The sequence below is a fragment of the Somniosus microcephalus genome, chromosome 1 (assembly GCF_052327205.1).
Source record: "Somniosus microcephalus isolate GS21.2 chromosome 1, FLI_Smic_1.0, whole genome shotgun sequence".
Classification (NCBI taxonomy): domain Eukaryota; kingdom Metazoa; phylum Chordata; class Chondrichthyes; order Squaliformes; family Somniosidae; genus Somniosus; species Somniosus microcephalus.
The window spans coordinates 15,794,317-15,820,099 of NC_140987.1; the positions used below are offsets into that span (position 1 = coordinate 15,794,317).

The 25,783-nt window shown below is 49.9% G+C and overlaps 2 protein-coding genes across 5 annotated transcripts in view; both read left to right on the forward strand.

Annotated features, from left to right (window-relative positions):
* The window catches only part of hmgcs1 (3-hydroxy-3-methylglutaryl-CoA synthase 1 (soluble)), a 379,408-nt gene that overhangs the window by 106,933 nt on the left and 246,692 nt on the right, over nt 1–25,783 (forward strand). The window lies entirely within an intron of this gene.
* LOC147123946 (dual specificity testis-specific protein kinase 1-like) overlaps nt 8,777–25,783 on the forward strand; it is a 146,586-nt gene continuing 129,579 nt past the window's right edge. The window contains exon 1 of the mRNA XM_086011310.1: nt 8,777–10,789. Within this exon, the coding sequence (XP_085867436.1) occupies nt 10,571–10,789 (219 nt within the window). The 5' untranslated portion in view covers nt 8,777–10,570. The remainder of the gene's footprint in view (nt 10,790–25,783) is intronic.

The window sequence follows — 25,783 nt, forward strand, 5'->3', positions numbered from 1 at the left end:
TTCTGGACTCCCCCGCCATCGGGAACATCCTTCCTGCATCTAGTCTATCTAGTCCTGTTAGAATTTTATAAGTTTCAAAGAGATCCTCTCATTCTTCTAAACTCCAGCGAGTATAAGCCCAATCGACCTAATTTCTCCTCATACGTCATTCCTGCCATCCCAGGTATCAGCCTGGTGAATCTTCGCTGCACTCCCTCCATGGCAAGAACATCCTTCCTCAGATAAGGTGACCAACACTGCACACAATACTCAATATGTGGTCTCACCAAGGCCCTGTACAACTGCAGCAAGACATCCTTGTTTCTGTACTCAAAACCTCTCGCTATGAAGAAAGGTGGTGGAGGGGTGAAGAGAGGTGGTGGAGGGGTGAAGAGAGGTGGTGGAGGGTGAAGAGAGGTGGTGGAGGGTGAAGAGAGGTGGTGGAGGGATGAAGAGAGGTGGTGGAGGAGTGGAGAGGTGGTGGAGGGTGAAGAGAGGTGGTGGAGGGCGAAGAGAGGTGGTGGAGGGGTGAAGAGAGGTGGTGGAGGGTGAAGAGAGGTGGTGGAGGGTGAAGAGAGGTGGTGGAGGGTGAAGAGAGGTGGTGGAGGGCAAAGAGAGGTGGTGGAGGGTGAAGAGAGGTGGTGGAGGGTGAAGAGAGGTGGTGGAGTGTTGAAGAGAGGTGCTGGAGGGTGAAGAGAGGTGGTGGAGGGCAAAGAGAGGTGGTGGAGGGTGAAGAGAGGTGGTGGAGGGTGAAGAGAGGTGGTGGAGGGTGAAGAGAAGTGGTGGAGGGTGAAGAGAGGTGGTGGAGGGTGAAGAGAGGTGGTGGAGGGGTGAAGAGAGGTGGTGGAGGGTGAAGAGAGGTGGTGGAGGGGGTGAAGAGAGGTGGTGGAGGGTGAAGAGAGGTGGTGGAGGGCGACGAGTGGTGGTGGAGGGTGAAGAGAGGTGGTGGAGGGGTGAAGAGAGGTGGTGGAGGGTGAAGAGAGGTGGTGGAGGGGTGAAGGGAGGTGGTGGAGGGTGAAGAGAGGTGGTGGAGGAGTGGAGAGGTGGTGGAGGGTGAAGAGAGGTGGTGGAGGGTGAAGAGAGGTGGTGGAGGGATGAAGAGAGGTGGTGGAGGAGTGGAGAGGTGGTGGAGGGTGAAGAGAGGTGGTGGAGGGCGAAGAGAGGTGGTGGAGGGGTGAAGAGAGGTGGTGGAGAGTGAAGAGAGGTGGTGGAGAGCGAAGAGAGGTGGTGGAGGGCGAAGAGAGGTGGTGGAGGGCGAAGAGAGGTGGTGGAGGGTGAAGAGAGGTGGTGGAGGGCGAAGAGAGGTGGTAGAGGGGCGGAGAGAGGTGGTGGAAGGCGAAGAGAGGTGATGGAGGGTGAAGAGAGGTGGTGGAGGAGTGGAGAGGTGGTGGAGGGGTGAAGAGAGGTGGTGGAGGGGTGAAGAGAGGTGGTGGAGGGGTGAAGAGAGGTGGTGGAGGGTGAAGAGAGGCGGTGGAGGGGCGGAGAGAGGTGGTGGAGGGTGAAGAAAGGTGGTGGAGGGTGAAGAGAGGTGGTGGAGGGTGAAGAGTGCTGGTGGAGGGTGAAGAGAGGTGGTGGAGGGTGAAGAGAGGTGGTGGAGAGTGAAGAGAGGTGGTGGAGGGTGACGAGAGATGGTGGAGGGTGAAGAGAGGTGGTGGAGGGTGAAGAGAGATGGTGGAGGGGCGAAGAGAGGTGCTGGAGGGTGAAGAGAGGTGGTGGAGGGTGAAGAGAGGTGGTGGAGGGGCGAAGAGAGGTGGTGGAGGGGCGAAGAGAGGTGCTGGAGGGTGAAGAGAGGTGGTGGAGGGTGAAGAGAGGTGGTGGAGGGCAGAGAGAGGTGGTGGAGGGGCGAAGAGAGGTGGTGGAGGGTGAAGAGAGGTGGTGGAGGGTGAAGAGAGGTGGTGGAGGGGTGGAGAGAGGTGGTGGAGGGTGAAGAGAGGTGGTGGAGGGGTGGAGAGAGGTGGTGGAGGGTTGGAGAGGTGGTGGAGGGTGAAGAGAGGTGGTGGAGGGGTGAAGAGAGGTGGTGGAGGGGTGGAGAGAGGTGGTGGAGGGTTGGAGAGGTGGTGGAGGGTGAAGAGAGGTGGTGGAGGGGCGGAGAGAGGTGGTGGAGGGTTGGAGAGGAGGTGGAGGGTGAAGAGAGGTGGTGGAGGGGCGGAGAGAGGTGGTGGAGGGTTGGAGAGGTGGTGGAGGGTGAAGAGAGGTGGTGGAGGGACGGAGAGAGGTTGTGGAGGGGCGGAGAGAGGTGGAGGAGTGGTGAAGAGAGGTGGTGCAGGGCGGAGAAACATAGAAACATAGAAGATAGGAGCAGGAGTAGGCCATTCGGCCCCTCAAGCCTGTTCCGCCATTCAATGAGATCATGGCTGATCATCCAGGTTCAGTACCCTGTCCCCTGCCTTCTCCCCGTATCCCTTGATCCCTTTAGTCTTAAGAAATATATCTAACTCCTTCTTGAATATATTTAATGAATTGGCCTCAACTGCCTTCTGTGGTGGAGAATTCCACAGGTTCATCACTCTCTGGGTGAAGAAATTCCTCCTCATCTCTGTCCTAAATGGCTTACCCCTTATCCTTAGACTGTGACCCTGGTTCTGGACTCCCCCGCCATCGGGAACATCCTTCCTGCATCTAGTCTGTCTAGTCCTGTTAGAATTTTATAAGTTTCAATGAGATCCCCTCTCATTCTTCTAAACTCCAGCGAGTATAAGCCCAATCGACCCAATCTCTCCTCATACTTCATTCTTGCCATCCCAGGTATCAGCCTGGTGAATCTTCGCTGCACTCCCTCTATGGCAAGAACATCCTTCCTCAGATAAGGTGACCAAAACTGCACACAATACTCAAGGTGTGGTCTCACCAAGGCCCTGTACAACTGCAGCAAGACATCCTTGTTCCTGTTCTCGAACCCTCTCGCTACAAAGAAAGGTGGTGGAGGGGTGAAGAGCGGTGGTGGAGGGCGAAGAGATGTGTTGGAGGGCGAAGACAGGTGGTGGAGGGTTAAAGAGAGGCGGTGGAGGGTGAAGAGAGGTGGTGGAGGGTGAAGAGAGGTGGTGGAGGGCGAAGAGAGGTGGTGGAGGGGTGAAGAGAGGTGGTGGAGGGGTGAAGAGAGGTGGTGGAGGGGTGAAGAGAGGTGGTGGAGGGTGAAGAGAGGTGGTGGAGGGTGAAGAGAGGTGGTGGAGGGTGAAGAGAGGTGGTGGAGGGTGAAGAGATGTGGTGGAGCGTTAAGAGAGGTGGTGGAGGGGTGAAGAGAGGTGGTGGAGGGTGAAGAGAGGTGGTGGAGGGTGAAGAGAAGTGGTGGAGGGGTGAAGAGAGGTGGTGGAGGGTGAAGAGAGGTGGTGGAGGGGTGAAGAGAGGTGGTGGAGGGGTGAAGATAGGTTGTGGAGGGTGAAGAGTGGTGGTGGAGGGTGAAGAGAGGTGGTGGAGGGTGAAGAGAGGTGGTGGAGAGTTGAAGAGAGGTGGTGGAGGGGTGAAGAGAGGTGGTGGAGGGTGAAGAGAGGTGGTGGAGGGTGAAGAGAGGTGGTGGAGGGTGAAGAGAGGTGGTGGAGGGGTGAAGAGAGGTGGTGGAGGGTTGAAGAGAAGTGGTGGAGGGTGAAGAGAGGTGGTGGAGGGCGAAGAGAGGTGGTAGAGGGTGAAGAGAGGTGGTGGAGGGGTGAAGAGAGGTGGTGGAGGGTGAAGAGAGGTGGTGGAGGGTGGAGAGGTGGTGGAGGGTTGAAGAGAGGTGGTGGAGGGTGAAGAGAGGTGGTGGAGGGTGAAGAGAGGAGGTGGAGGGTGAAGAGAGGCGGTGGAGGGTGAAGAGAGGCGGTGGAGGGGTGAAGAGAGGTCGTGGAGGGTGAAGAGAGGTGGTGGAGGGCGAAGAGAGGTGGTGGAGGGTTGAAGAGAGGTGGTGGAGGGTGAAGAGAGGTGGTGGAGGGGTGAAGAGAGGTGGTGGAGGGTGGAGAGAGATGGTGGAGGGGTGAAGAGAGGTGGTGGAGGGGTGAAGAGAGGTGGTGGAGGGTGAAGAGTGGTGGTGGAGGGGTGAAGAGAGGTGGTGGAGAGGTGAAGAGACGTGGTAGAGGGTGAAGAGAGGTGGTGGAGGGTGAAGAGCAGTGGTGGAGAGTGAAGAGAGGTGGTGGAGGGTGAAGAGAGGTGGTGGAGGGTGAAGAGAGGTGGTGGAGGGGTGAAGAGAGGTGGTGGAGAGGTGAAGAGAGGAGGTGGAGGGGTGAAGAGAGGTGGTGGAGGGTGAAGAGAGGTGGTGGAGGGTGAAGAGAGGTGGTGGAGGGGTGAAGAGAGGTGGTGGAGGGGTGAAGAGAGGTGGTGGAGGGGTGAAGAGAGGTGGTGGAGAGGTGAAGAGACGTGGTGGAGGGTGAAGAGAGGTGGTGGAGGGTGAAGAGAGGTGGTGGAGAGGTGAAGAGACGTGGTGGAGGGTGAAGAGAGGTGGTGGAGGGTGAAGAGAGGTGGTGGATGTAATGATATCAGCAAATAGTGATGGTATTTGCCTGTTTGATTATGATGCCTTACCAGCATATTTGCCTGTGTGATTACTTATGCCTTACCAGCAGAGGGCATGTGACAGAGAGAGAGAGTTTAGTTTTAGTTTCGTTTTAGATGGATCACTAAGATGGTGTCTCCTGTAATGCTGTTAAATTAGATGAACAAACTTTAGATTAAAAATGATTCTCTTTCATCAATGTGTTGTCATTGAACCCACAATAGAAATCAATACAGTGGAGGGGTGAAGAGACGTGGTGGAGGGGTGAAGAGAGGTGGTGGAGGGGTGAAGAGAGGTGGTGGAGGGTGAAGAGAGATGGTGGAGGGGTGAAGAGAGGTGGTGGAGGGTGGAGAGAGATGGTGGAGGGTGAAGAGAGGTGGTGGAGGGTGAAGAGAGGTGGTGGAGGGTGAAGCGAGATGGTGGAGGGGTGAAGAGAGGTGGTGGAGGGTGGAGAGAGATGGTGGAGGGTGGAGAGATATGGTGGAGGGTGAAGAGAGGTGGTGGAGGGTGAAGAGAGGTGGTGGAGGGTGAAGCGAGATGGTGGCGGGGTGAAGAGAGGAGGTGGAGGGTGGAGAGAGATGGTGGAGGGTGAAGAGAGATGGTGGAGGGGTGAAGAGAGGTGGTGGAGGGCGAAGAGAGGTGGTGGAGGGTGAAGAGAGTTGGTGGAGGGGCGGAGAGTTGGTGGAGGGGCGGAGAGTTGGTGCAGGGGCGGAGAGTTGGTGCAGGGGCGGAGACAGGTGATGGAGGGGTGAAGAGATTTGGTGGAGGAGTGAAGAAGAGTTGTTGCTAAGGAGGGAACAGAAGGTATTGCTGATGCATTTCCAGTTCAGTAGGAGCGGGACCATGTTAGAGCAGTCTTATGGAGCTGGATGATGGATCGAGGCAGTGGAGGAGGATGGTGGGCTCAACTGTTTTCAAACACTGCAAAAGAGGTCAAGGAGAGAAAATGCACTGCAGTCACAGAGGATGTCACTTGTGACTTTGGGTAGGGGCATCTCTGTTCTGTGGGTGGGTCTGGAAACCAAACTGGACAGATTCAGACAGTGAGTCACTGGGCATGGAGCTGGGAGGCGAAAAAACATTTGAGGGCATTAGGGAGGTTGGGGAAGAGGTGGTTGTTGGAGAGGATGTGTTGAGGGTGTTTTTTGAGGGGTTGTGATGTTGGCAGTTTTGAAGGGGAGGGGGCAACACTTGAGAAATGAAAACCGTTTATGAAGCCAACTCGCACGTGGTCCAGGAACGGGAGTTGAGTGGTCAGGTGTTGAGCGGGGAGGGGAACAAGGAAACAAAAGGTGCATCTGATGGACGAGATGATATTGGAGAGATGGAGAAGCAATAAGACGGGGGGTTCTTGTCTATCGTCAGTGGGACACCAGAGGAGGTTAGGGGGTTCTGATGGGAAGAAGTAAAGGAGGGGCAAAGACAGCTACACATACGGTTTTGATCTTGGAGACAAAGCAACCCATGAACTCTTTGCAGTTAGTGCTTGAGGTGATGGTGGCGGGAGTGGGGGAGAGGGGTCTAAGGAAGCAGTTGGTCATGGAATAAAGGAGTCTGGTGTTGTCCTCGCCCTCCAGGGTGAGCCTGAAGTAACAGGCAGTTTTGGCTAAGGAGAGGCTGAGAAGTATGGGAGTGCGTGACATGTAAACCCAAAGCTTCCAATTGATGAATTGGCCAATTAAGCACCAGGTACACTCAAGGTGTGAATTGAGGTGGCAAAAGATGGGGGTCATACTGGGGAACCACAGGAGCGGGAAAAATGACCGAATTACAAGGGTGTCAAAAGCAAGAAAGAAGTTTGTGCACTGGACGGTCAGCCTAGATTAAAGGCTCTGCTCTTGCCTTGAACCTACATCTTTCAGATTCAGAGGCAGGAGTGCTACCAACTGAGCCAAGCTGCCATCACAAAGAGGACACATTGCTATAATTTTTCTTCATTGCTCCTTCCTCTGACATTCGGGATCAGTCTAGTGCCTCTTCTCTGCACTGCGTCCAGGACTTAAATGTCCTCCTGTGTGACCAGAACTGGACATGGTGCTCAGGATGTCTTGGGTAATGGTTGACAGGTGTTTTTGTGACCGGAAGGCTGTTTCCAGTGGGGTTCCGCAGGGCTCTGTACTAGGTCCCTTGCCTTTTGTGGTATATATCAATGATTTAGACTCCAATGTAGGGGGCATGATTTAAGACTTTGCAGATGATACAAAAATTAGCCGTGTGGTTGATAGTGAGGAAGGAAGCTGTAGACCGCAGGAAGATATCAATGGACTGGTCAGGTGGGCAGAAAAGTGGCAAATGAATTCAATCTGGAGAAGTGTGAGGTAACGCATTTGGCGAGAGCTAACAAGGCAAGGGAATACACAATAACTGGTAGGATATTGAGAAGCATAGAGGAACAGAGGGACCTTGGAGTGCATGTCCACAGATCAGGTAGCTAAGGTGGTTAAGAAGGCATATGGGATACTCCCTGTTATTATCCGAGGCATAGAATATAAGAGCAGGGAGGTTATGCTTGAACTGTATAAAACACTAGTTAGGCCACAGCTAGAATACTGCGTGCAGTTCTGGTCACCACATTACAGGAAAGATGTGATTGCACTAGACAGGGTACAGAAGAATTTACAAGAATGTTGGCAGGACTGGGGAATTTTAGCTATGATGAAAGATTGGATAGGCTGTGGTTGTTTTCTTTGGAACAGAGGAGGCTAAGGGGAGATTTAATTGTGGTGTATAGAATGATGATCACATTTAAAAAGTACTTGGATATGCACTTGAATCCCATAACCTACAAGGCTACAAACCAAGAGCTGGAAAGTGGGATTAGGTTGAATAGCTCTTTTTCGGCCGTCACAGGCACGATGGGCCGAAATGGCCTCCTTCTGTGCCGTAAATGTCTATGATTCAATGATTCTATGTGACCAGACCAGAGTACCGTACAGTCTGAGCACCACTGCCTCTGACTTGTAGCTGATTGGTGCTCCACTGTAAACGAACATGATAAGCATCAAACCCATTAATGTACCAAGATATCTTTCAACTTAATCCTTAGCCATTTGAAGACCATTTGTGGCGGACTCACTTTGGTCAGCTGTGGCTCAGTGGGTAGCACTCTTGCCTCTGAGGCAGAAGGTTGTGGGTTCAAGATCCACTCCAGAGACTTTGATCACATAATCTAGGCTGACACCCCAGTGCAGTACTGAGGGAGTGCTGCACTGTCGTCGGAGGTGCCGTCCTTTGGATGAGACGTTAAGCCAGGGTCCCGTCTGCTCTCACAGGTGGATGTAAAAGATCCCATGGCACTATTTCGAAGAAGAGCAGGGGGAGTTATCCTCAGTGTCCTGGTCAACATTTATCCCTCAATCAAAATCACTAAAACAGATTAATTGGTCATGTATCTCATGGTGAGGGAATCGCTGATCAAATTGGACCTATCCAACGATGCCCGGATACCAATGGCTAATTCTACTTATATATTCATTCTGCATGGCTTAATAGGACCTCATTAAATTGTCCTTAAACAGAACTCTGCCAGTTAATTTGCTGGAACTCTTCTCTCATTTCTTAAAGTTGCTCTTTCTAATAATGAGGAGGGGGCTTAGTTTGGCAGCACAATTTGCACACAGCAAGATCCCACAGACAGCAATGAGGTCATCCGCTTTAGCGAAATTGGTTGAGGGATAAACATTGGCCAGGACACCGGGGAGAACTCCTCCAGCTCTTATTTTGTGGGAGCTTGCTGTGTGCAAATTGGCTGCCGCGTTTTCTAAATGGCTTACCCCTTATTCTAAGGATAAGGAGGTAAGCCATTTAGGACAGAAATGAGGAGGAATTTCTTCACCCAGAGAGTGGCGAACCTGTGGAATTCTGCCCTGGCAACGCCGGCCCCCCCCCCTGCTAGTTAAATATATTCAAGAAGGAGTTAGATATATTTCTTAAGGCTAAAGGGACCAATTTGGATGATCAGCCATGATCTCATTAAATGGTGGAGCAGGCTCGAGGGGCCGAATGGCCTACTCCTGCTCCTATCTTCCATGTTTCTACACTTCAAAAAGGTTGTAAAGTACTTAATTGGCTGTAAAGCGCTTTGGGACGTCTTGAATGGCGAAAGGCGCTGTGGAAATGCAAGACTTCCTTTCTTGGATCTGGGGACAATGGGGTTTATTCAGGCAGATTTTCAATCTTTGTTTCCTTCCTCTGACAGCGAGGTAAGTTTCAGTTTGGTCTCTTGTCCTGTTGACTGATGCGCAGGCCGTGCTTGTGTCCCGCAGGCGGCGCCCAGTGCGCCTGTGACCCGGGCAAGGGAGGCTTTTGCGGGGCGGGAGCATCCGAGCGAGCGCCGCCTCCTCTCCAGCCTCCCTGCTTCCACATAAGGCAAGGCGGAGTGTCAACAGCACCAGAGAGAGAGAGAGAGCAATCCGGAATAACACCGGCAGTGATGTGAGCAAAGCAGCGATCACACCCGGAGCGCCAGCAACCCGGAGCCGGAGCCCAGCCGAAGCTCGGCGCTTCCCGGCTGCGGCAGTGAGTGGAGCCGAGACTCGGAGCGGCTGCAAAGACCAGAGGCAGGAATGGGAGCGGAAACATTGTAATTCACGAACGCAGCCGGGGACCGGGATCAGACCCGGAGCAGGTGGAGGGGAAACCGGAATCAGATCCTGAGCAGTCAGAGAGGAAACCGGGATCAGAGCCAGAGCTGGGTGATAGGGGATCCGGGATCAGACCCGGAGCAGTTAGAGGGGAAACTGGGATCAGACCCAGAGCAGTTAGAGGGGAAACTGGGATCAGATCCGGAGCAGTTAGAGGGGAAATCAGGATCAGATCCGGAGCAATTAAAGGGGGAACCGGGATCAGATCTGGAGCAGGGTGAGAGGGGAACTGGGATCAGACCCGGCAGTTAGAGGGAAAACCGGGATCAGACCTGGAACAGGGGGGCGAGGGGAAACCAGGATCAGATCCGGAGCAGTTAAAGGGCGAACCGGATTCGGACCCGGAGCGGCGAGAGGGGAACCGGGATCAGACCCAGAGTGGCGTGAGGGGAACCGGGATCAGACCCGGAGCAGTGTGAGAGGGAAACCAGGATCAGACCCGGAGCAGCATGAGGGGAACTGGGATCAGACCTGGAGCAGGGTGAGAGGGGAACCAGGATCAGACACGGAGCAGTTAGAGGGGAACTGGGATCAGACCCGGAGCAGGGAGCGAGGGGAACTGGGATCAAACCCGGAGCAGGGTGAGAGGAGAACCGGGATCAGACACGGAGCAGGGTGTGAGGGGAACCGGGATCAAACCCGGAGCAGGGTGAGAGGAGAACCGGGATCAGACACGGAGCAGGGTGCAAGGGGAACCGGGATCAAACCCGGAGCAGTTAGAGGGGAACTGGGATTAGACCCGGAGCAGGGTGCGAGGGGAACCGGGATCAGACCCGGAGCAGTTAGAGTGGAACTGGGACCAGCACCAGAACAGGGTTGGGAGGACCGTGATCAGACCCAGAGCTCAGTATCAGCTTGCAATACTTTATTTGATACATTGAGCGAACGGGAGTGGCTCCTCTAGTTGCAGACTGTCTCTCGGGATCATTGGCTGCTTCACACTGCCCAGATCCCGAGCTGGTGATTATTGATCAACGACCCCAATCAGAGGTTAGATTGTTGACTAATTGGTTGATTATCGATTGATCGATACTTGATTATTGACTGATGGATCATTGATTACTCGTTGCTTTATCGATTTATCGTTGCTGGATTATCGATTGATCATTGCTGGATTATCGATTGATTGGAACCAGATTATCGATTGGTCGGTGCTGGATATTGATTCATTGATGGATCATTGATTAATCGTTGTCGAATTATCGATTGATCATTACTGGATTATTGATTTATTTGCAAACTCTTATCCAGGCCAGTCCTGGGTTATTAATTACTGCTGATCGTTCCTCATTCATTAATCGGTTTGCTGATATATGAAATTGCCTGCAGAGGACACAGCTCTGAGTTTGGTGGTGTGAAGCCCTCCCTCTAAATCCCAGAAACCTTCATCTCCCTCCCACCACCCCATCGGCAAGAGGCTCCTGATCCGGGAAAGATGTGAATCAGATTTCGGCGGGGTGGGGGTGGGTGGGGTTCATCTTCGAGGGAGATGGCGAGGGAGTCGACGCTCAGATTGGACCTCTCCAGCGATGTCCTGATACCCGACCCTGGACCATACTCTGCCCCTCTGCCAGGCTGGATGCCCGGGTGCAGCCGTCTCCGACCCTCTTCGTACAGGGCCCTGCGCAGCGCTGTCTCCACCTTGGCCAGGATCGACGACTTCTACTGCGAGAAAATTGGGTCGGGGTTCTTCTCTGAGGTATTCAAGGTAGGTGGTTATTAATGGTGCTCGTGTTACTGGAGACCTGGTGTCAGGGTGGAGGCACAGCAGAGTACTTGAGGAAATGACTGATCCCTGAGCCACTGTCTACACCTGAGGATTCTGTCTGTACCTGAGGGTCTGTCTACACCTGTGGAGCTTTCACTTACCTGAGGGCGCCGCCTGTACCTGAGGGCGCCGCCTGTACCTGAGGGTTATAGAATCATAGAATGGTTACAGCACGGAAGAAGTCCATTCGGCCCGTCGAGCCCGTGCCGACCCTCGGCCAGTCCCACTGCCCCGCCCTTTCCCCGTAGTCCTGCAAATTTTTTTCTTTCAAGATACTTATCCAACTCCCTTTTGAAAGATAAGATTGAGTCTTCCTCCACCACCCTTGCAGGCAGTGCTTTCCAGATCTTAACCACTCGCTGCGTAAACATTTTTTTTTCTTAACGTTGCCTTTGGTTCTTTTGCCAATCACCTTAAATCTGTGCCCTCTGGTTCTCGACCCTTCTGCCAATGGGAATGGGTTCCGTCTGTACCTGAGGGTTCCATCTGTACCTGAAGGTCCATCTGTACCTGAGGAGCTCTCTGTTACTGTGTCTCTCTGTGATTTGGATGTAGGGAGTGGTGTTGGGAATTTGCAGATGATAGCATAATTGGAGGTATAGTTAATTCTTTAGAAGATTAAAGGAAGCTGAAAAGAGACATTGATAAGTTGGGGGAATGGGCTAAAAAGTGCCAGATGGAATTCAGTGCTGGTAAGTGTGAGGTGATAACATCAGTAATTCTACCCTGAATGGAAGTAGGCTCGGTGCTGTGAAAGAGCAGAGGGAGTTGGGGGGGTTCACAGCACATTAAAGGCAGAATCTCAGGTAGATCAAACGAGTAAAAAAAAAACTAATAGGATTCTAGGTTTTAAATCGCAAGAAGAAATGTAAAAGCCAAGAGGTAATGATGAGCCAATATAAAACCTTAAGACTTCATTTAGAGTAGTGTGTGTAGTATTGGACTCCACACTATAGGAAGGAGAGTTTTTGCGAAGGGTTCAACAGAGATTCACTACAACAACAACTTGCATTTGTATAGCACCTTTAACGTAGTAAAACGTCCCAAGGCGTTTCACAGGAGCGATTATCAAACAAAAATTTAACACCGAGCCACAGAAGGAGATATTAGGGTAGGTGACCAGAAGCTTGTTCAAAGAGGTAGGTTTTAAGGAGCGTCTTGAAGGAGAGAGAGAGAGGTAGAGAATGGAGAGGTTTAGGGAGGGAATTCTAGGGTACAGTACTTAGTATGAAGAAATACAAATATGAAGAAAGTCATGAAAACATTGGGTCTTGCTGTGGGTTTCCAGGTATACAAGTCACTAAAAGCTTGTGAACAGCTACAAAAATGTAATGGTGGCCATTATCTCAAGGGGTTTGAATACAAAAGTGAGGAAGTGATGCTCAGTTGTAGAGAGCCTTGGTCAGACCCCATCTGGAGTATCCGCGTCCAGTTCTGGGCCCCGCCCCTCAGGAAGGATAGATTGGCCTTGGAAGGGGGTAAATCGCAGATTCACCAGAATGATACCAGGGCTAAAAGAGTTATCAGGACAGGCTGCATAAACTTGGCTTGAGTTTAGAAGATTGAGGGGGTGATTTAATTGAGGTGATTAAAATGATTCGATAGGGTATATACAGGGAAACTATTTCCTCTGGTAGGGATATCCAGAACTGGGGGATGGGTCAATTGATATGTTCAAGACTGAGATCGATATTCAATATACACCTAAGGTAGTGTCCAGTATTCAATATACACCTGAGGTAGTGTCCAGTATTCGATATATACCTGAGGTAGTGTCCAATATTCAATATATACCTGAGGTAGTGTCCAATATTCAATATACACCTGAGGTAGTGTCCAGTATTCGATATATACCTGAGGTAGTGTCCAATATTCAATATATACCTGAGGTATTGTCCAGTATTCAATATATACCTGAGGTATTGTCCAGTGTTCAATATATACCTGAGGTAGTGTCCAATATTCGATATATACCTGAGGTAGTGTCCAATATTCGATATATACCTGAGGTAGTGTCCAGTATTCAATATACACCTGAGGTAGTGTCCAGTATTCGATATATACCTGAGGTAGTGTCCAATATTCAATATATACCTGAGGTAGTGTCCAATATTCGATATATACCTGAGGTAGTGTCCAATATTCGATATATACCTGAGGTAGTGTCCAGTATTCAATATACACCTGAGGTAGTGTCCAGTATTCAATATATACCTGAGGTATTGTCCAGTGTTCAATATATACCTGAGGTAGTGTCCAATATTCGATATATACCTGAGGTAGTGTCCAGTATTCGATATATACCTGAGGTATTGTCCAGTATTTGATATATACCTGAGGTATTGTCCAGTATTCGATATATACCTGAGGTATTGTCCAATATTTGATATATACCTGAGGTAGTGTCCAATATTCGATATATACCTGAGGTAGTGTCCAGTATTCGATATATACCTGAGGTATTGTCCAGTATTTGATATATACCTGAGGTATTGTCCAGTATTTGATATATACCTGAGGTAGTGTCCAATATTCGATATATACCTGAGGTAGTGTCCAGTATTCGATATATACCTGAGGTAGTGTCCAGTATTCGATATATACCTGAGGTAGTGTCCAGTATTTAATATATACCTGAGGTAGTGTCCAATATTCAATATATACCTGAGGTAGTGTCCAATGTTCAAGGTACATCATATGGCTGAGCTACAGGTGGGTAAATAGAGTTAAGATGCAGATCAGCCATAATGTAATTGAATGGCAGAACAGGCTCGAGGGGCTGAATGGCCTCCTCCTGTTCCTATCTTTCCTATAAAATTAATGGATGGATAAACACAAGCTGGGGTGTGCGATTTGCAGTTGTGCACTCGCAGCATGCTACTGGAGTATAGGAGTGGAAAACGTACCCGTCAGTGCACTGTTACATTCTTGCTAAATGAATTGCATGAATTTCCATCATCAACACTCAAGAGTCCATGGTACACACCATCGGTGTCCATGGTACACACCATCGGTGTCCATGGTACACGCCATCGGTGTCCATGGTACACGCCATCGGTGTCCATGGTACACGCCATCGGTGTCCATGGTACACGCCATCGGTGTCCATGGTACACGCCATCGGAGTCCATGGTACACGCCATCGGAGTCCATGGTACACGCCATCGGAGTCCATGGTACACGCCATCGGAGTCCATGGTACACGCCATCGGTGTCCATGGTACACGCCATCGGAGTCCATGGTACACGCCATCGGAGTCCATGGTACACGCCATCGGTGTCCATGGTACACGCCATCGGTGTCCATGGTACACGCCATCGGTGTCCATGGTACACGCCATCGGTGTCCATGGTACACGCCATCGGTGTCCATGGTACACGCCATCGGTGTCCATGGTACACGCCATCGGTGTCCATGGTACACGCCATCGGAGTCCATGGTACACGCCATCGGAGTCCATGGTACACGCCATCGGAGTCCATGGTACACGCCATCGGAGTCCATGGTACACGCCATCGGAGTCCATGGTACACGCCATCGGTGTCCATGGTACACGCCATCGGAGTCCATGGTACACGCCATCGGTGTCCATGGTACACGCCATCGGTGTCCATGGTACACGCCATCGGTGTCCATGGTACACGCCATCGGTGTCCATGGTACACGCCATCGGTGTCCATGGTACACGCCATCGGAGTCCATGGTACACGCCATCGGAGTCCATGGTACACGCCATCGGTGTCCATGGTACACGCCATCGGTGTCCATGGTACACGCCATCGGTGTCCATGGTACACGCCATCGGTGTCCATGGTACACGCCATCGGTGTCCATGGTACACGCCATCGGTGTCCATGGTACACGCCATCGGTGTCCATGGTACACGCCATCGGAGTCCATGGTACACGCCATCGGTGTCCATGGTACACGCCATCGGTGTCCATGGTACACGCCATCGGTGTCCATGGTACACGCCATCGGTGTCCATGGTACACGCCATCGGTGTCCATGGTACACACCATCGGTGTCAGCTGTGGCTCAGTTGGTAGCACCCTTGCCCCTGAGTTAGAATGTTGTGGGTTCAAGTCTCACTCCAGGGACAATATTATCCCTCAATCTACCTCACTAAAGCAGATTATCTGATCATTACCACATTGCTGTTTATGGGAGCTTGCTGTGTGTAAATTGGCTGCTGCGCCTTTTACATTACAACAGTGACTACACTTCAAAAAGTACTTCATTGGTTATAAAGCACTTTGGGATGTCTGGTGGTCGTGAAAGGCGCTATAGCCTTGCTAATATTGTACAGGGCGTTGGTGAGACCACACCTGGAGTACTGCGTACAGTTTTGGTCTCCTTATTTAAGGAAGGATATACTTGCATTGGAGGCAGTTCAGAGAAGGTTCACGAGGTTGATTCCTGAGTTGAAGGGGTTGTCTTATGAGGAAAGGTTGAGCAGGTTGGGCCTATACTCACTGGAGTTTAGAAGAATGAGAGGTGACCTTATTGAAACATATAAGATTCTGAGGGGGCTTGACAGGGTAGATGCTGAGAGGATGTTTCCCCTCGTGGGGGAATCTAGAACTCTGGGGCATAGTTTCAGGATAAGGGGTCGCCCATTTAAAACGGAGATGAGGAGGAATTTCTTCTCGGAGGGTCGTGAATCTTTGGAATTCTCTACCCCAGAGAGCTGTGGAGGCGGAGTCATTAAATATATTCAAGGCGAAGATAGACCGATATTTGAAAAACAGGGGAGTCCAGGGTTATGGAGATCGGGCGGGAAAGTGGAGTTGAGGCCAAGATCAGATCAGCCATGATCTTATTGAATGGCGGAGCAGGCTCGAGGGCCCGAATGGTCTACTCCTGCTCCTATTTCTTATGTTCTTAAAGAAATGCAAGTCTTTTTTTCTAACTTTTTAGTTGAAAAATATCTTTCCATTCCTCAAATGGTTCAGAAGCGACAGATTTATAAACTGAATGTTCCACAAATATAACTGTTAAAAAAAAAAAAATCTATTCTTTGATAAACAATCTTTGTTTTCTTTTCTAACTGTCAACAAAGAAACCTCAGGTACTGTGGATCACAGGTGTTGTCTATCTGTGAGCTGTTCATAACAGAGATTGCACAATCTATATATTAAAAAGAAAATTGTGGTGCACTTACTGTTCACAAACCCTATTTCCTGTTGTCATGATTTCTGGTCACACTTTTCTGACAACCTTTCCCTTTGTAAATCGCTATGTCAACATTTCCCACACCATTGTCTTGTGTCAACTGTCACGGTGCAGTTGCAGAGCTTGGCCATTAGGTGGCAAGTGTTCTGAAGGCCCAACTCTGTCGCCGCCTTGCACCTAAACATTTTATATTCATCGTCTGAACACGGACAATTTGATGGCCAGTAATAAAATTACATAAACGCTATCACTTACCTGAATTCACAGCCCGTGTTGTTTTGAAGTCTTTTGGGGAGGAAAATCTCAACTCCTCACAGGATGAAGAGGTGTCAAGGCATGGTGACGCACAGATTGCAGGCTGGGAATTTCTGCACATGCTCAGAACGCACGCATGTGGCTGAGAGCCCTCTCTGACTGCAATGTGTGAAAATTACTCAGTCGAGACCCAGGCTTTTGGGAGAGGCTGAGGCCTTCCATTGAAAACTTCAATGAAAGTAGTAGTAAGAGGTGCAGAAGATAATTCGGTGCGTAAGTATAGCCATGCTGTCGTAAAATATGTATTTTATTTTGTTTAGAACTGTTTATTTTAAAATTTGAGTTACCGAGAAAACATAAAATATTTTTCCATAAAGATTTTTGAGTGATTCTCTTAGTTCATCAACAAAGCTGTGACAAAAATCTGTGTAGTGGCACCTTTTAGCGTAAAAAAGAACACAAAAGAATTTGCATTTATATAGTGCCTTTCACATTCTCAGGGAGTCCCATTGTGCTGGACTGAACTTTTTTTACCTTTCAATCTAAGGTTAACTCGTGAGGAGAAAGATCTTGTTATGTTTTGAGAGTTCTGTGACAGCAGTCTTACACGGCTCTAATCACATGGTCCTGAGGACGATTAGAATTAAAAGGGGATTTTACAGGGAGCAGGTTGTGGGGCTCACACCTCCTGGCTAAAACTCTGCTGCCCGTATCCTAACTCGCACCAAGCCCCATTCACCCATCACCCCTCACCCCTGTGTGTGCTGACCTACACTCGAACGGTAGCATGGTGGTTATGTTACTGGACTAGTAATCCAGAGGCCTGAACTAATGATCAGCTAGTATCAGTAATGGTGACCGTGAAACTATTGGATTGTCGTAAAAACCCGGAAATCTGCTGTCCTTACCCGGTCTGGCCTACATGTGACTCCAGACCCACAGCAAGGTGGTTGACTCTTAACTGTCCTCTAGAAGGCTCACCACCACCTTCTCCAGGGCAGTTGGGAATGGGCAATAAATGCTGGCCTTGCCAGTGACACCCACATCCCAGGAACAGAAAAAAAATAAGGTGTAGCAGCGCCTTGTTTTAAAAATTCTCATTATTTTCAATCTCTCCATGGCCTCGCCCCCCTCCCTATCTCTGTAACTTTCTCAAGCCCTGTAACCTGCCAAGATCTCTGCGCTCCTCCAATTCTGGCCTCTTGCTCATCCACGATTTTCATCGCTCCACCATTGGCGGCCGTGCCTTCAGCTGCCGAGGGCCCTAAGCTCTGGAAATCCCTCCCTAAACCTCCCCGCCTCTCTACCTCTCTTTTCTCCTTTGAAGACTGCTTAGAACCTACCTTTTTGACCAAGCCTTTGGTCACCTGTCCTATCTCCTTATGTGGCTCCGTGTCAGGATTTTGATATAACGATCCTGTGAAGCGCCTTGGGATGTTTAAGGTGCTATATAAATGCAAGTTGTTGTTGTTGTATTAGTGCTCCCCTCGACTCCCCATCGAGGGCTCACACAGTGGACGAGAATGTGATGTCTAGCCTGGACCCTTGCCTCTCGACGCAGGACTGTGTGGAACACAGAGTTGCTAAACTCTGCCGCGGGGCGGGGCTGACCGTTTTTTTGAGCCAATGTCGTGAAATTCTAATTGCGATTTTAAGACAAGGTATTAAACTCAGTGTTTAATCCAAAACTCAACAGACTGCAGGCTGTGTACGGTGATTTACTGGTGATTTAGTTCCATGTAATCCCTTTTCACTCAGAGCTGCAATCTGCCCCACAGTCTGAGATAGAAGGAGGGGTCATTCGAGTTCATTTCAGGAATTCACTGGAAAAGGAATGTTATTCGCCTCTAAAAAATTATCTTAGCCTTATTAATCCATAAATTACAACACACTGCACCAGCATACGAGGAGCGGCATCATTAACCCTGGATTACAACATACTGCACCAGGATAGAGACAGAGAGGAGAGGAGCCATTAACCCTAGATTACAACACACTGCACCAGGATAGAGACAGAGAGGAGAGGAGCCATGAACCCTAGATTACAACATACTGCACCAGGATAGAGACAGAAAGGAGAGGAGCCATTAACCCTGGATTACAACACACTGCACCGGAGTATAGACAGAGAGGAGAGAGCCATTAACCCTGGATTACAACACACTGGACTGGGGTATAGACAGAAAGGAGAGGAGCCATTAACCCTGGATTACAACACACTGCACCAGGGTATAGACAGAGGAGAGAGCCATGAACCCTGGATTACAACACACTGCACCAGGGTATAGACAGAAAGGATAGGAGCCATTAACCCTGGATTACAACACACTGCACAAGGGTATAGACAGAGAGGAGAGAGCCATTAACCCTGGATTACAACACACTGGACTGGGGTATAGACAGAAAGGAGAGGAGCCATTAACCCTGGATTACAACACACTGCACCAGGGTATAGACAGAGGAGAGAGCCATTAACCCTGGATTACAACACACTGCACCAGGGTATAGACAGAGGAGAGAGCCATTAACCCTGGATTACAACACACTGCACCAGGGTATAGACAGAGAGGAGAGAGCCATTAACCCTGGATTACAACACACTGCACTGGGGTAAAGACAGAAAGGATAGGAGCCATTAACCCTGGATTACAACACACTGCACTGGGGTAAAGACAGAAAGGATAGGAGCCATTAACCCTGGATTACAACACACTGCACCAGGGTATAGACAGAGAGGAGAGGAGCCGTTAACCCTGGATTACAACACACTGCACTGGGGTATAGACAGAAAGGATAGGAGCCATTAACCCTGGATTACAACACACTGCACTGGGGTAAAGACAGAAAGGATAGGAGCCATTAACCCTGGATTACAACACACTGCACCAGGGTATAGACAGAGAGGAGAGAGCCAGTAACCCTGGATTGCAACACACTGCACCAGGGTATAGACAGAAAGGAGAGGAGCCATTAACCCTGGATTACAACACACTGCACCGGGGTATAGACAGAAAGGAGAGGAGCCATTAACCCTGGATTGCAACACACTGCACCAGGGTATAGACAGAGAGGAGAGGGGCCAGTAACCCTGGATTGCAACACACTGCACCAGGGTATAGACAGAGAGGAGAGTGCCATTAACCCTGGATTGCAACACACTGCACCAGGGTATAGACAGAGAGGAGAGAGCCATTAACCCTGGATTACAACACACTGCACCGGGGTATAGACAGAAAGGATAGGAGCCATTAACCCTGGATTGCAACACACTGCACCAGGGTATAGACAGAGAGGAGAGGAGCCATTAACCCTGGATTACAACACACTGCACCAGGGTATAGACAGAGAGGAGAGAGCCATTAACCCTGGATTGCAACACACTGCACCAGGGTATAGACAGAGAGGAGAGGAGCCGTTAACCCTGGATTACAACACACTGCACCAGGATAGAGACAGAGAGGAGAGGAGCCATTAACCCTGGATTACAACACACTGCACCAGGGTATAGACAGAGAGGAGAGGAGCCATTAACCCTGGATTACAACACACTGCACCAGGGTATAGATAGAGGAGAGGAGCCATTAACCCTGGATTACAACACACTGCACCAGTGTAGCACAGAAGGAGGCCATTCAGCTCATTAAGCCTGTGCCAGATTAGACCCACTCCCCCCTGCTCTTTCCCCATAGCCCTGCAAAGTTTTTCTTTTTGAGTATGTATATCCAGTTCCCTTTTTTGAAAGTTACAATTGAATCTGCTTCTAATCTGCTTTCAGGCAGTGCAGTGCAGATAGATGACTAGGTGTAGATGTGTTTATATTGTTACACCATTGACTCCCTTCTCCTTTGCACATACCTGCATGTTAGAAACTGTCTGCTCTTATTGGATGGCGGAGGAGCACTGGGTACATGTCGGAGACAAAACGTATCCTAACTCGCACCCCTGTGCTTAGAATCATAGAATAGAATCATAGAACGGTTACAGCACAGAAGGAGGCCATTCAGCCCGTCGAGCCGTGCTGGCTCTCTGCAAGAGCACTTCAGCTAGTCCCATTCCCCCGCCCTTTCCCTGTAGCCCTGCAATTTTTTTCCTTCAGGTACTTATCCAACTCCCTTTTGAAAGCTGTGATTGAGTCTGCCTCCACCACCCTTTCAGGCAGTGCATTCCAGATCCTAACCACTCGCTGCGTAAAAAAGATTTTCCTCATGTCGCCTTTGGTTCTTCTGCCAATCACCTTAAATCTGTGTCCTCTGGTTCTCGACCCTTCCACCAATGGAAACAGTTTCTCTCTCTCTACTCTGTCCAGACCCCTCATGATTTTGAACACCTCTATCAAATCTGCTCTAAGGAGACCAACCCCAGCTTCTCCCGTCTATCCACATAACTGAAGTCCCTCATCCCTGGATCCATTCTTTTAAATCTTTTCTAAACCCTCTCTAAGGCCGTCACATCCTTCTTAAAGTGTGGTGCCAAGAATTGGACACAATACTCCAGTTGAGGCCGAACCAATGTTTTATAAATGTTCATAACTTCCTTGCTCTATTTGTACTCTATGCCGCTATTCATGAAGCCCAGGATGCCATATGCTTTTTTAACCGCTTTCTCAACCTGCCCTACCACCTTCAATGATTTGTGCACATATACCCCCCAGGTCTCTCTGTTCATGCACCACCTTTAGAATTGTACCCTTTAGTTTATATTCCTACCAAAATATATCACTTTGCACTTTTCTGCATTAAATTTCATCTGCCAGTGTCTGCTCATTTCACCAGCCTGTCTATGTCCTCTTGAAGTCTATCACTATCCTCCCCACTGTTCACTATACTTCCAAGTTTTGTGTCATCTGCAGATTGTGAAATTGTGCCCTGTACACCCAAGGCCAAGTCATGAATATATATCAAGAAAAGCAGTGGTCCTAGAACCGACCCCTGGGGAACCCCACTGTATACCTTCCTCCAGCCCAATAAACAACCGTTCACCACTACTCTGTTTCTTGTCACTTAGCCAATTTTGTATCCGTGCTGCCACTGTCCATTTTATTCCTTGGGCTTCAACTTTGCTGGCAATCCTATTATATGGCATGTTATCAAACGCCTTTTGGAAGTCCATGTACACCACATCAACCCCATTGCCCTCATCAACCCTCTCTTACCTACAGTGGCTCCTGGTCCATTAATGCTTCAATTTTAAAATTCTCATCCTTGTTTTCAAATTCCTCCATGTCCTCACCCCTCCCTATCTCTGTAGCCTCTTCCAACCCTACAACCCTCCGAGATCTCTGCGCTCCTCCAATTCTAGCCTCTTGCGCATCCCCCCTCCCCCCACCGATTTCCATCGCTCCACCATTGGCGGCCGTGCCTTCATTGCCTGGGCCCTAAGCTCTGGGATTCCCTCCCTAAACCTCTACACCTCTCTCCTCCTTTAAGACTCTCCTTAAAGCCTACCTCTTTGACCAAGCTTTTGGTCATCTGCCCTAATATCTCCTTATGTGGCTCGGTGTCAAATTTTGTTTAATAACACTCCTGTGAAGCGCCTTGGGACATTTTACTACGTTAAAGGCCCTATTTAAATGCAAGTTGTTGTTGTTGTTGTAAAGGGGCTGGAGATTATGGGTATCCGAGAGTGTTGTTTGGGGGCTGGCTGGGAAGGACCACAGCCTCACTCCAACAGAGTTGAGCTGCGGCTCGAGGTCGTCAGGACACAATACAATACAATACAATAATACAAATCGCTTTATTGGCATGATAAGGTACATCTTATGTTGCCAAAGCATCAAAATACATTTATGGTTGAACACATAAACGCGGTTCCATTCATACAGTGTATAAACAGGTATATCCCTGAGTTTATAAATATATTTTCGCCTTGTTTATATATACTCTTGTCTTAGTTTACTGGTTGTCCCTCTGTTCATGACACGCTCTCCTGTTAACCTCCGGGTGGGCTGAGCGGTTTAACAGTGCGGACAGGTGGTTTACAATGAACCCTTGACGAGAATTCCTGGAAGTGACACTCCCTTTAATACCATGGAGGTGGAGATGGTCGTGTTGGATACTCTGGGATGAGAGGGTGGAGAACGTTGCCGCTTGTCTGCTAACCAGGTCCAGCGGGTCCTCCTGAAGCTGGTTCTTTCGCTCCGCTCCCTATTGTCCTGTTTGACGTGAATGTTGCTGAAACCGGATCCTATCCTTGGAAACCCATTCCACCTGCTCATTAAGGTCTGAATGTCCTTGGAGAATGGGGGTGGAAGTGCACCTGAGCGTTGGCTGCCCGTTTAATAATTCAGCACTCATGAGGAAGGAGAATAGAAGAAAATTAATAGGTAAATAGTTGGAGGGAGCAAGAGTGCAGGCACATCATCCAGACAGTCACACAGAGAGAGACAGACAGCAGGATAGCGACACAGACAGAGAGAGTCATGCACGCAGGCACAGACAGCAAGTCAGATAGAGACACAGAGGGGTAGAAATTGAATCTCTTTGCTCCTGTTTTATGGGTGTAAAATGGGCTCAACAAAGGCCAATTTCAGGGTCCAGCTGGTTCACTACGTCCTCTATGGAGGGAAACCTGCTGTCCTTACCCAGTCTGGGCCTATATGTGACTCCAGTCACACACCAACGTGGTTGACTCTGAACTGCCCTCATATTAAAGAACATTAGTGAACAAGCTGGGTTTCTACAAAAATCCGACAGCTTCATGGTCACTTTTACTGATACCAGCTTTTTATTTCCAGGTTGTGTTTTAACTGAATTAAAAGTTCTCAAACTGGTGGGATTTGACCTCGCGTTCTCTGGATTATTAGTCCAGTAACATAACCACTACACCAATGTTCCCTGTGAGCTGTGCTTTGTTCTGCGCGGCCTGTTTCTTTTAGTTCACGGTCCCTTTAAATTTTCGCGCAAGCGCGGTATTTACTATGAAAAAGCCGGTGAGCTTCTCCCAATACTGCGCAACCGCCCAGCTTAGAGGGAACATTGCAGTACACCACAGCCCCCTGGATTTACAAGCTTCGGGACATCCTGAGGATGAGAAAGGCACTGTATAAACGCATGCTGTAGGAACATGGGAACAGGAGGAGGCCACTCAGCCCCTCGAGCCTGTTCCGCCATTCAATGAGATCATGACTGATCTGTATCTTAACTCCATCCACCCGCCCTGGCTCCATATCCTGGACTCGATGGGCCAAATGGCCTCCTTCTGTGCTGTAACCATTCTATGGTTCTATCCCTTAATCCCCTTGGCTAGCAAAATTCTGTCCATCTCAGATTTTAAATTGTTAATTGAGCTAGCATCTACTGCTTTTTGTGGGAAAGGGGTCCACACTTCTACCACCTTTTGCTAACTTCTCTACTGAATGGCCTGGTTCTGATTGTAATGTTATGTCCTCTTGTCCAAGACTCCCCCACCCACGGAAAAAGTTTCTCTCCATCTACCCTATCAACTCGTTTCAAGATCGTATAAGCCCCTTAACCCCTTAATCTTCGATCTGGCTATGTAAGGAGTATTGAGATAAAAAGGGAAATTCAGCATGGTTTCAGAAGCTGCAGGCCGTGGCTCATGGGATGGATTTTAACAGTCAGCGGGTTTCCAGCGAGATAACCGATAGTTTGCGGCAGAATGAGAACATGGTGCCTATTCATGACCTCAGGACATCCCTACCGCCACAGTGGGATTTGAACTCGCGTTCTCTGGATTATCAGTGCATTTAAATGTGTTTTTTCCTATCCTGGCAAGGCAGAGTGTCTGGTCTGTGCTACACTGGGAGAAGTGGGATGCAGGCTCACGCGCTGCTTTGAGCGTACGGTACCTCCTCACAACTGAACTGAGTGCAGGCTAGAGGCAGGTCAATTCAACCTGGGGAGGAGGCCAGCCTCCAGTACCTGCCAGCCTGGGGAGGAGGCCAGCCTCCAGTACCTGCCAGCCTGGGGAGGAGGCCAGCCTCCAGTACCTGCCAGCCTGGGGAGGAGGCCAGCCTCCAGTACCTGCCAGCCTGGGGAGGAGGCCAGCCTCCAGTACCTGCCAGCCTGGGGAGGAGGCCAGCCTCCAGTACCTGCCAGCCTGGGGAGGAGGCCAGCCTCCAGTACCTGCCAGCCTGGGGAGGAGGCCAGCCTCCAGTACCTGACAGCCCGGGGAGGAGGCCAGCCTCCAGTACCTGCCAGCCTGCGGAGGAGGCCAGCCTCCAGTACCTGCCAGCCTGGGGAGGAGGCCAGCCTCCAGTACCTGCCAGCCTGGGGAGGAGGCCAGCCTCCAGTCCCTGCCAGCCTGGGGAGGAGGCCAGCCTCCAGTACCTGCCAGCCTGGGGAGGAGGCCAGCCTCCAGTACCTGACAGCCTGGGGAGGAGGCCAGCCTCCAGTACCTGATAGCTGAGCTAACAGGGTCAGCCGTGGCTCAGTGGGCTGCACTCTCGCCTCTGAGGCAGAAGGTCGTGGGTTCGTAGTCCCACTCGAGACTTGAAATCCAGGCTGACACTCGCAGTGTAGTACTGAGCGAGTGCTGCACTGTCGGAGGTGCTATCGATGAGACGTAAAACCGAGGCACTGTCTGCCCGCTCAGGTGGATGTAAAGGATCTCGGCCACTATTTCGAAGAAGAGCTGAGGAGTTCTCCCTGGTGTTATGGGCAATATTTACATAGAAACATAGAAGATAGGAGCAGGAGTAGGCCATTCGGCCCCTCGAGCCTGCTCCGCCATTCAATGAGATCATGGCTGATCATCCAAATTCAGTACCCTGTCCCTGCTTTCTCCCCATATCCCTTGATCCCTTTAGCCTTAAGAAATATATCTTACTCCTTCTTGAATATATTTAATGAATTGGCATCAACTGCCTTGTGTGGTAGAGAATTCCACAGGTTCACCACTCTCTGGGTGAAGAAATTCCTCATTTCTGTCCTAAATACTTAGACTGTGACCCCTGGTTCTGGACTCCCCCGCCATCGGGAACATCCTTCCTGCATCTAGTCTGTCTAGTCCTGTTAGAATTTTATGTTTCAATGAGATCCCCTCTCATTCTTCTAAACTCCAGCGAGTATAAGCCCAATCGACCCAACCTCTCCTCATACGTCATTCCTGCCATCCCAGGTATCAGTCTGGTGAATCTTCGCTGCACTCCCTCCATGGCAAGAACATCCTTCCTCAGATAAGGTGACCAAAACTGCACACAATACTCTCAACCATCACTAAAACAGATCTGGTCATTATCACATTGCTGTTTGTGGGATCTTGCAATGTGCAAATTGGTCGATGTGTTTCCTACATTACAACAGCGACTGCACTTCAAAACGTATTTCATTGGCTGTAAAGCGCTTTGGGACGTCCTGAGGTCATGAAAGGCGCTGTAGATAATACAAGTCTTTCCTTCTTTCTATTACACTGCTGTTGGGGCTGGGAGGAGGAGCGTTTTGTGGTGTACTGTGTGAACATGTGTCTCCTCCTGATGTATTGGAGGTGATGTGGGGGGAGACGCTCTGTTGATGCCTCAAGATCATGGAGGAGGCAGTGGTGCG